Source organism: Pristis pectinata, chromosome 40 (genome assembly GCF_009764475.1).
Source record: "Pristis pectinata isolate sPriPec2 chromosome 40, sPriPec2.1.pri, whole genome shotgun sequence".
NCBI lineage: Eukaryota > Metazoa > Chordata > Chondrichthyes > Rhinopristiformes > Pristidae > Pristis > Pristis pectinata.
In genome coordinates, this window is record NC_067443.1 from 3120400 (window position 1) to 3131899 (window position 11500).

Sequence of the window (11500 nt, forward strand, 5' to 3'; positions counted from 1 at the left end):
GGGGCAACTTCATTGCCCATAGGGTGGTCCATATGTAGGATGAAGTGGTAGAGGCAGGTACATTAACAGCTTTTAGAAACATAGAAAACCTACAGCACAATTCAGGCCCTTCGGCCCACAAAGCTGTGCCGAACATGTCCCTACCTTAGAAATTACTAGGCTTACCCATAGCCCTCTATTTTTCTCAGCTCCATATACCTATCCAACAGTCTCTTAAAAGACCCTATCGTATCCGTCTCCACCACTGTTGCCGGCAGCCCATTCCACGCACTCGCCACTCTGAGTAAAAAAAAACTTACCCCTGACATCTCCTCTGTACCTACTCCCCAGCACCTTAAACCTGTGTCCTCTTGTGGCCACTATCTCAGCCTTGGGGGAAAAAGCCGCTGACTATCCACACAATCAATGCCTCTCATACACCTCTATCAGGTCACCCCTCATCCTCCGTCGCTTCAAGGAGAAAAGGCCGAGTTCACTCAACCTGTTTTCATGAGGCATGCTCCCCAATCCAGGCAGCATCCTTGTAAATCTCCTCTGCAGCCTTTCTATGGCTTCCACATTCTTCCTGTAGTGAGGCAACCAGAACTGAGCACAGTACTCCAAGTGGGGTCTGACCAGGGTCCTATATAGCTGCAGCATTACCTCTCGGCTCCTAAATTCAATTCCCCGATTGATGAAGGACATTACACCATATGCCTTCCTAACCAGAGTCAACCTGTGCAGCTGCTTTGAGCGTCCTATGGACTTGGACCCCAAGATCCCTCTGATCCTCCACACTTCTAAAAGACACCTGGACAGGTACATGAGGGACATGGGCCAAACTTGGGCAAATGGGACTGGCGTAGAGGGGAATCTTGGTCGGCATGGACCAGTTGGGCCAAAGGGCCTGTTTCTGTGCTGTATGTGACTCTAATGTCCTCCCTGCCCAATTAGGGTAAGCTAGAGAGGGTGCAGAAAAGATTCACACGGATGTTGCTGGGACTGGAGGGCTTGAGTTATAGGGAGAGACTGGATAGGCTGGGATTGCTTTCCTCGGAAAGGGCGAGACCACACCAGGAATATTGTGTGCAGTTCTGGTCATTGTACTATTGGAAGGATGTGATTCAGCTGGAGAGGGGGCAGGAAAGATTCACGGGGATGTTGCTGGGATCGGAGGGCTCGAGTTATAAGGAGAGGCTGGACGAGCTGGGGCTGTTTTCCCTGGAGCGAAGGAGGCTGAGGGGTGACCTTATGGAGGTTTATAAAATCATGAGGGGTGTAGGTAATGTGCATGGTCAGTCTTTTTCCCCAGGGTAGGGGGAGTCTAAAACTAGAGGGTGTAGGTTTAAGGTGAGAGGGGAAAGATTTAAAGGGGCAAGTTTTTCTACATATAGGGTGGTGGGTACATGGAATGAACTGCCAGAGGAAGTGGTGGAGGTGTGTACAATTACACCATTTGAAATATATTTGGATGGGTACGTGGATATCATAGAACAGTACAGCACAATACAGGCCCTTTGGCCCACAATGTTATGCCGACCATTAAACCTCACCTAAGACTATCTAACCCCTTCTTCCCACATATCCCTCTATTTTAAATTCCTCCATATGCTTATCTAGCAATCTCTTGAATTTGATCAATGTACCTGCCTCCACCACCGCCCCAGGCAGAACATTCCACGCCCCAACCACTCTCTGGGTTAAAAAAAACCTTTCTTTGATATCTCCCTTGAACTTCCCACCCATTACTTTAAAGCCATGCCCTCTTGTATTGAGCACGGATATGAAAGATTGAGAGGGATGTGGGCCAAACGCAGGCAAATGGGACGAGCTCAGGAAGCCACTGTGGTCAGCATGGACGAGTTGGGCCGAAGGGCCTGTTTCCCTGCTGCATGACTATGATTTTTATTAAATGTGTTTCTCAATGAATGCTCTTGCCTACTGCATGCTAGTCCAGTAACTTAACCATCGTACTACCAGATACCAAGCGACAAAATTAAAAGTTATCTTTCTTGTTAATCTTCTATGGATTTGCAATGGAAAACTAATGAAGTGAGACTGATTTTAAAACTGAGGTAAGATGGTGCACTAGTAGAGCCACTGACTTTCAGCTCTAAGGACTGAGGTATGTTCCTGACCTCTGGTGCTGTCTGTACGTGGAGCTTGCACGTTCTCCTTGTGACCGCGTGGGCTTCCTCCCAGACCCTGTGGGTGTGCCAGCTTGGTGGGTTAATAGGCTACTGTGAATTGTCCCCTAATATAGGTGGGTGGTAGAAGAATGTGATGGGGTGGGGGCTGGTGATATGATGAGTGCAGATGGGAAGTATTGGTTTATTATTGTCACTTGTACTGAGGTACAGTGAAAAACCTGTCTCGCATACCATTCGTACAGGTCAATTCATTACACAGTGCCGTTACATTGAGTTAGTACAGAGTGCATTGATGTAGTACAGGTAAAAACAATAACAGTACAGAGTGAAGTATGGCTACAGAGAGAGTGCAGTGCAATAAGGTGCAAGGTCACAACAAGGTAGGTCGTGGGGTACAGGTCTTCCTGAGATGATGAAGGGGCTTTATTTTTACCGATGTCCATGAGTCGATTTTGTGTATTTTCTGACTAAAATCACTTGACCTCATCATGGCCCCTTGCACTTTATTTCTCTGCCTGCACTGCACTCTGAAAATGTACCACCATATTCTGCATTCTGTTTCTCTTTTTACTACCTCAATGTACTCGCGTACGGAATGAGCTGTCTGGATGGCACGCAAACAAAAGCTTCTCACTGTATCTCGGTACATGTGGCAATAGTACTCCAGTAACCAATAGGTTTAAGGTGTGAGGGGAAAGATTTAAAGGAGACCTGAGGGGCAACTTCTTTCACGCAGAGGGTGGTGGGTATATGAAATGAGCTAGGACAGACTCTGTCATAGAGTTATACAGCATGGAAACAGGCCCTTCGGCCCAATTGGTCCATGCCAACCAAGATTCCCATCTAAGCCTCGTTTGGCCCATACCCCTCTTAAACCTTTCCTATTCGCGTACCTGGCCTTCCAATTTGCAATCATGCTAGGACGGAGTCATACAGAGCTGTCAGAGAAAGTGGTGGATACAATAATGACATTAAAGAGACATTTAGATGGGTATATACATAGGAAAAGTTTAGAGGGATATGGGACTAGCTCAGGCAGGCAACTTATACCAGATAAGATTTATTTATTAGTCACGTGTACATCGAAACACACAGTGAAATGCATCTTTTGTGTAGAGTGTTCTGGGGGGCAGCCTGCAAGTGTCACCACACTTCCGGCACCAACATAGCATGCCCACAACTTCCTAACTCGTACGTCTTTGGAATGTGGGAGGAAACCGGAGGAAACCCACGCAGATGCGGGGAGAACGTACAAACTCCTTACAGACAATGGCCGGCATTGAACCCAGGTCGTTAGACGAGTTGGGCCGAAGGGCCCGTTTCTGTGCTGTATAACTACGAATAAGTGGATTGTCTTTGGGCTCTAATTAGTGGGGTACCCCAGGGATTGGTGCTTGGGACCCCAGCTATTTTACAGTCTATATGAAGTAGACGGGAAACCAGTTTTATCTATCTTTTTAAAAAAAAAGCCTCAAGTTTCTTGGGGACACGAGAGGGAGTGGAGGTGCTGGAATCTGGTGCAACATACACAACACTGGAGGAACTCGGTGGGTCAAGGCAGCATTGGTGGGGGGGGGGGAGATGGAAAATGGATGTCAGCTGACCATTCCCTTCATGGACGCTGCCTGACCTGCCGAGTTCCTACATCAGTTTCTTGGGGTTATTTTATTTTTGGACGTGCTCTGATTTTTGTCCTGTGTCGTTGAGTGTCATAACCCTGTCTTGCAGATTTTGGCGTGTCTCCATACCTGCCCAGAGAGGGGCACTGGTGCAGTGTGGCGTATTGGGAGCACAGGACCAGAGTGGGCCGTCTCTACGCGGTCCACGAGCCTTCGGTGGGCGTTTTCTGCGACCTGCCCCGCGGCAACGGCTTCTGCCTGGGCCAGCTGCACGTGGCGAATCGCCACGAGATGGTGAGGCGGACGCGGGGCAAGATCGGCGGCGGGGTTCTGCTGAGCAGGGAGCGGGACGGGGTCTGGGTCTACAACCGCAGCCAGCACCCCGTCTTCGTCAACTCCCCCACCCTGGGCCTTCCCAGCTCCCGCCTGCTGTCTGTCCACAAGGTGCTGCCCGGCTACTCCGTCAAAGTCTTCGACTACGCCAAGTCGTGTGCCTTGCAGCGGGCGGCCGCCCCCCCTGATCTTTCCGACGGCCCCTACGATCCCAACAGTGTCCGGATAAGCTTCGCGAAAGGCTGGGGCCCCTGCTATTCCAGGCAGTTCATCACTTCGTGCCCCTGCTGGTTGGAGATACTGCTGAACCACTCTTGAAGGATTGTCCTCCTTGCTGATAGGAATCCTTCCCTCTCCCTCCTCCCACCTCCTTGCCACCTTTTTGCCTCTTGCTGTTCCTGGTGAGGCCAGTTGGAACCTTGCTGGACTTTGCTGGTTCCGGGGGTTGGTGCTGGGGGAGATTACCCTGCTAGTGACCTCCTCCTCTGCCAGCTCCCCACTGTCCTTTCTGGTTTCCCTCCAACCTCCCCGAACAATCTGCCCTCAGCTTCAAGCCCCCTCCCCCTTCCCCAACCCCCCCACACCTTGCCGCACTTCCCGTCCTCGGGCCGAGGACCCATCGTAATGTCGAGTTGCCTGGTGAGGATCGTTTTGGATGTTGATCTCTCCCTTTCTGCCAGCTCCCTCTGCACCACGAACCCACTATTGAGCATCAGGCCACAATTCCTCAAGAGCTCTTCAGTCCAGCCTCGCTCTCCCACCTCCTCCAGCTCCAGGATTCCTGGTAGACCCTTCGTTTTGGGCTGTTTCTCTCCTGCAGGTTTGCCTCCTTCCTAACATGACCACCCCCTCCCCCAGCCTGTTCGTCTTTCCTGTAGAACCCCACCAGATTTCGTGGTGGTTCGCGTACTAATGGCCTCTGCACATGCTGTGCGCAGTTCTGGTCACTACAGGAAGGAAGAGACTACGCTGGAGAGGGTGCGGAGGAGATACCCCAGCGCGGGGCCTGGGATGGAGTGTTTCCATTATGAGGAGAGGCTGGAGGTTGAGGGGGGGGGATCTGATAGGTGTACAGAATTGTGGGGGGATGGTGGTGGTAGATAATAAGAATCTTTCCCACTTGGTGCAAGTGTCTAGGACAAAGAGGGCATGGTTTAAGGCGAGAGGTAGGAGATTTGGACGGGATCTGAGGGTGATTTTTCTTTCTCCTGGGGGGGGGGGGGGGTTGGAATCTGGAACGCACTGCCTGAGGGGGCCTTGGAGGCAGAGACACAGCATTTAAGAAGCATCGGAACAGGCTCTTGAATCGCCAAGGTCTAGAAGGCTATGGACTCAACACGGGTGATGGGATTAGTGCAGAGAGCTACAGTGGTCAGCACGGAAATAGTGGGCAACTATGACACAACTGAGTATCTTCTCTCTGCGTGTACTTTCAAAATCCTTTCCAATAGATTTTAAAGATCGCCAAGTTTGCAGGGAAGAAGGATCCCCATCCGTAAATGAGAGTTTTTACTCTTCAGTGTCATCTTGCGAATGGATTTATTTCAGTGGTAGGAGAGGTGAATAAATCTTAACTTTTTTTCCTTCCCTTGGACCCCCCCCCACCCCCTTTCAAATCCCACCTTGGGGGTTCCTTGTGTTTGTAAAAGTGTGCACACACTGTGTCGGAGTCCCTGCCTGCACTGCGATGTCCTCGTTGGGCTTCGTGCGTTGTTGAGGCAAGAGTGGTGCAGCGGGCAGAGCTGTCGCTTCACAGCTCCAGAGACCTGGGTTTGATCCCGACCTCCGGTGCTGTGTGTGTGTGGAGCTTGCACGTTCTCCCTGTAACCGCGTGGGTTTGGGTTTCCACCCGGGTGCTCCAGTTCCTTCCCACACCCCAACAACGTGCGGGGTGGGTGGGTTAATTGGCCCCTTAGTGTGTGGGTGAGGGGTAGCATCTGGGGAGGGGGAGGGATGTGAGAATGGGTTGAGAGGAACGTGAGGAGGATAAAATGGGATGTGTGTAAATGGGTGATGGATGGTTGGCAGATACTTGATGGGCCAGAGTGCTTGGATATGATGTGTTGGAGCAGTGAATACCTTGGCATGATTTGTCAAGGGAGGGTAGTGAGCTTGAGGATGGAAAAATGTCTGATTAAACCCTTTCTTGTATCGAAGTGAGGCAAAATATTTTAATCGCAACCCAACGCTTGCCTGCGTCCTAGTTTGGGGGAAGTCTTGCTGCCCAGAAGAGTTCCAGTTGAACTCTTGAGTAAGGGGTGTGTGCCCGTTCTCATTCTCCACATTTGCACCCCTTTCTTTCCACCTCCCGCCCCCCCAAGGGCTGTTGTCTACCCAGGCAAAGGACTTCTAAATGGGGATGTCCAACAGCTGGGAATTATGCAGACTGATGTGTGTAAAATCCTGAGGGGCATTGATAGGGTGAACGCACTCAGTCTTTTTCCCAGGGTTGGGAAATCGAGAACTAGAGGTTGTGGATTTAAGGTGAGAGGGGAGAGAGATTTAATAGGAACTTGAGGGGCAACAAAGGGTGGTGGGTATGTGGAACGAGCTGCCAGAGGAGGTGGTTGAGGCAGGTACATGAACAACATTTAAAAGACAGTTGGACAGGAACATGGATGGGAGAGGTTTGGAAGGTTATGGGCCACACGTGGGCAAATGGGACTAGCTTGGATGGGAGTCTTGGTCGGCATGGATGAATTGGACCAAAGGGCCTATTTCTGTGCTGTATGACTCTATAATGGGAGGGTGGGGTGGTGCAGCAGGTAGAGCAACTGCCTCGCAGCCCTGGAGACCCGGGTTCGATCCCGACTTCCAGCATTGTCTGTGTCCGTGTGTGGAGTTTGCACGTTCTGTGACCCTGTGGGTTTCCCTCAGGTGCTCTGGTTTCCTCCTGCATTCCAAAGATGTGTGGGTTGGTGGGCTAGTTGGTCACTGTAAGTTGGCCCCCTAGTGTGTGGGTGAGGGGTGGGAGTAGTGGCAGGGGGTTGACAGGCATGCGAGAGAGAACAGGTTGCAGGTAAAGTAAGTGGGGATTGTGGTTGCTTTGAGTGTTGGCATAGAACTGATGGACTGAATGGCCTTGTGTTGTAAGGATATACAATAGTCAATGAGGAAATCTGTGTTTTGGCTGCTGTTGTGAATTGCAAGACAAACAGTTAGTGGGATCTGCTTGTGCACAAGTGACAGGCCTGTATGTGCACTACCAGAGTTGTATCAGTATATCTACCACTGGCTGTCCCTCATTACACTGTACAAGACATGGGCAACCTTTCGCCCTAACCCCCCCCCCCCCCCACACACACACCAGTTCATTGAAGGGGAGTGGACTGGCATGTCTTGAGGGAGAAGTTGTTGCAGGAGCACAGGGAAATGAGGAGAGATGGTACTACTCTGGGAACCAGCAGGGACCCTGGGGCCATATCACACTCCTCCTGGGTTATAGGACACAAGCATACAGTACCTGCTGACCAAATGACTGGCTTTGCGAGTGATGGACTTGCGATTTCACTTGGAAATGCAATGGAAAAGGATTTGAGATTAACCTTTGAATTGACCTTTGGAGGGCTGTAGAGGAACACAGGAGACTATCAAAGAGCTAGTATGGGCCCGATAGCTCCACGTTCTTGACATTGTATGTGCTGTATAGGAGCATGACTACAAACATGCCTTGCATTTCAGAAGTCAGGAGAACCCAGCCAACAAAACAAAACACACCATAAACATGGACAGGAAATAGTCGGCAGGTCACACAGCATTCACGGAGAGAGAACCAGGACTAACGTTTCAAGCTGATGATACTTTGATCAAAAATTATGGCAGGGCTATGTGTGTTAATTGGAAGGGGGAGCTGGAGCGGCTGGGGGTAAAGCAGCCACAACTGTAGCTTGGAAGGTTTTGTGCAGTCCAGTTTAGATGGGTGCCATTTATATATGGATCTGAACCAACCTGTCCCAGTGCAGAGACTTAATCTCCCTCCTTCCCATCTGCCTATCAGCCCTCCTCACCTGGATCCACCCATTGCTTGCTCCACCCTTTCCCCTCACCTCTTTATACTGTCTCCCCCCACTCTCAGTCCTGATGAAGGGTCTCGACCCTAAACATCGACTGTCCATTTCCCTCCACAGATGCTGCCTGACCTGCTGAGTTCCTCCAGCATCTTGCGCGTTGCTCCAGGTTCCAGCATCTGCGGTCACTTGTCTCTGTCTTAATTCCCCCCTTTTTTATGGGTGTGATGTTTTCTACCCATTATCATGGTATCTTTTTGGTTATTTTTTAAACAAAGTGGATGGATGGTGCCCAGTAAAGCTGATCAGGTCCTGTGACTTGAGTAAGAAATTGGACAGCAGAGATGGGTGGGAGATGACCTTTCCCCACTGATGCCGCCTGGCAGCATCCTTATTATTGTGACTTGAGTTTCCTTGTTGGTAAGACTAACTATTCTGGTCATAGTCATACAGCAGGGATACAGGCCCTTTGGCTCAACCAGTCTGTGCCAACCACAGTGCCCACCCAGCCAGTCCCAATTTCCAGCGTTCGGCCCATATCCCTCCAAGCCTCGCCCCTCCATGTACCTGTCCAAGTGCTTCTTAAATGATACTGTTGTACTGTACCTGCCTCAGCCACTTCCTCTGGCAGCTCATTCCATAGACCCACCACCTCTGTGTGGAAAAAGTTGCCCCCTTTTTTAAATCTCTCACCCTGAACCTATGCCCCTCCAGTTTTCGGTTCCCCTACCCTGGGGAAAAGACCGTTACCGTCCACCATTGGTGTTTGGGGAAGATCTTGTGCGTGAACATCTCTGCATAATCTTTGGTCAAATGTTACTCGAGTGGAGCTCCCTCGTCTCTCTTGTGCAGGTGGCTGTTTGATAAACAATTTGGACCAAATCAGTTGGGTTGATTTTTGTTGTAAACCTCTCCGCAAGGTGGAATTCCACTCATTTATACAGGAATTTCACTCAACTTTAATACTGATAATCCATTGATGCCCATCTCGGAGGGGACCAGCTGTTGGGAATGAATTGTCCCCACTGGCTTCTCTGGTATCTGGTTTTGTATGTTAAAAAACCTCCTGCTGCTCTTGCTATAAGAGTCAATGTCTGATTCCATTGGGCTACCTCTCCCCACTAGGTGATCCTGGTGTCGGTCTGTTTCTTTGTTGGTCAGTTCTGTTTGTCACAGACGTGACCCCCTTTTACAATGATAAAGGAGTGCACTGCTTTGTAAGACCACTTCAACTCACTGCCACTCTTCAAAATGCATTAATGGCAAATCACACAGCCACAAATCTTAACGGGGCTCAATGCTTCCCCCGCACATCACGCCTGGAAGGACAGACTCTGGAGTTGGAATAGTGTGTGGTATCATTTTGTTTCTCTGTAGCCCCCTCATGTTCCTGCATGACAATTTTCTTTGCCCACTGGTGTGTGTCACTGAAATTCTAGCAACAACTTTGTACAGTGGAACTCTGATAATCCATCATCCTTGGGACTTTGGTAGTGGATTTGCAGATTTTCCAGACTAGTGGATGTTGCTCCTGTTAATATCCCAGCCCAGATTTAATTCATTTTTACACAATGGCGTAATAAACGTTTCAGTGCACGGGTTAAAGAGAGCATGGGGAACGCAACCCAGGAGCGTGGTAAACAGGACCCCGGTGAGCTTAAAGGGATCCATCTCCTTGTGAGCCAGATGCCAGACAATCGGATAGCAGATTATTGGAATTGTACCACGCTTAGTTGGAGAACCATCAAAGCTGTTGATACCCATTTCCATCACTTGTACGTTAAAACAGATGCCAATATACGGACAAATTCTCCTTTGATTAGAGTTGATCAGAAGGAGAAACCTTCTCAATATATATGCTCAGATTTAATATAAAGATTTATATTAAAATATTATAATTGTAAATATGGAGGTGTTTACATAGTGATTATTTATGTATTTTCAAATGTATACAAGGACTACAAAGGAGACTAAATGCACTTTGTCAATTGCCAGTATATCACACCTAGCTATCCTTAAAGATGCTAAGTAAAATGTATGCTAATAAACTCACATTTTATTCACCTGGAGACTTTGTGTTGTACAGAGCGAATGGTGTGGGTTGTAATTTGCTTGCGTGACTCAAACCTGCAGAACCAAGGAGAACCATTTCATGATTACAGCTCTAATTTTGAAATTCTTGCACTTTTAAAGTTCCACTGTGACCTGCCTCATTATCCATGACCATCTCCATTCTGGTTTTAACTCTATCCTCCTGTCAGCACATCACGAAAACCAGCCTCCCCTCTGTGGATTCTGTCTACACTTATCGCTGCTTTGCTAAAGCAGCCAACATAATCAAAGACCCCCTCCTACCCTAGACAGTCTCTCTCCTCCCCCCCCCCCCCCCATCTTGCAGAGGATGCAAAGTACCACCAGGCTCAAGGACAGCTTCTGTCCCGCTGTTATAAGACTATTGAATGGTCCCCTACTATGATAAGATGGACTCTTGACCTCACAATCTACCTCATTGTGACCCTTGCCACTTATTGTCTGCCTCCACTGCACTTTCTCTGTAACTAACACTTTATTCAGCATTCTGTTATTGCTTTTCCCTTGTACTACCTCGATGTACTGATGTGATGAAATGATCTGTATGGATGGCATGCAAAACAAAGTTTTTCACTGTCCCTCGGTACACGTGACAATAATAAATAACTTTTAATTTACCAATTTTGTGTACCAATGATCGACACTGGTATCTCTTCCCATCTCTACAGTTCCCTGTTGTTATAGTTTTTTCAGGAAGTGTTGCAAACTATATTTCTTTCTCTGTTGCTTAGTTTTTGGGATCTATTCACCATGCTTGGAAGTTTATCTTTTTCAGGCCCTGTACCTAGATTAAATGTAGCCTGGTGGTTGTCATAGAGTCACACAGCACGGAAACAGGTCCTTTGGACCAACTGGTCCATGCCAACCAAGATGCCATCTAAGCCAGTCCTATTTGCCTGCATTTTGCCCATAACCCTCTAAACCTTTCCCATCCAGGTACCTGCCCAAGTACCTTTTAAAAGTTGTTGTACCTGCCTCAACCACTTCCCCTGGCAGCTCGTTCCATATATTATCCACCCTCTGGGTGAAAAAGCTGACCCTTGGGTTCCTATTAGACTGGGCAGGTACAGTAGTGTAGCGGCTAGCGTAACGCTTTACAGCGCCAGCAACTCGGGTTCAAATCCTGCCACTGTAAGGAGTTTGTACGTTCTCCCCATGTCTGCGTGGGTTTCCTCTGGGTGCTCCGGTTTCCTCCCACGTTCCAAAGTCGTACGGGTTAGGAAGTTGTGGGCATGCTATGTTGGTGCCGGAAGTGTGGCAACACTTGCGGGCTGCCCCCAGAACACTCTACGCAAAAGATGCATTTCCCTGTGTTTCGATG

The 11500-nt window shown here is 49.0% G+C and overlaps 1 protein-coding gene across 1 annotated transcript in view; it reads left to right on the forward strand.

Moving 5' to 3' along the window:
- Positions 1–10159, forward strand: part of LOC127587515 (mothers against decapentaplegic homolog 6-like) — a 33557-nt gene extending 23398 nt beyond the window's left edge. Inside the window, exon 5 of the mRNA XM_052045906.1 lies at positions 3858–10159. Within this exon, the coding sequence (XP_051901866.1) occupies positions 3858–4399 (542 nt within the window). The 3' untranslated portion in view covers positions 4400–10159. The remainder of the gene's footprint in view (positions 1–3857) is intronic.
- Positions 10160–11500: the final 1341 nt, after the last annotated feature.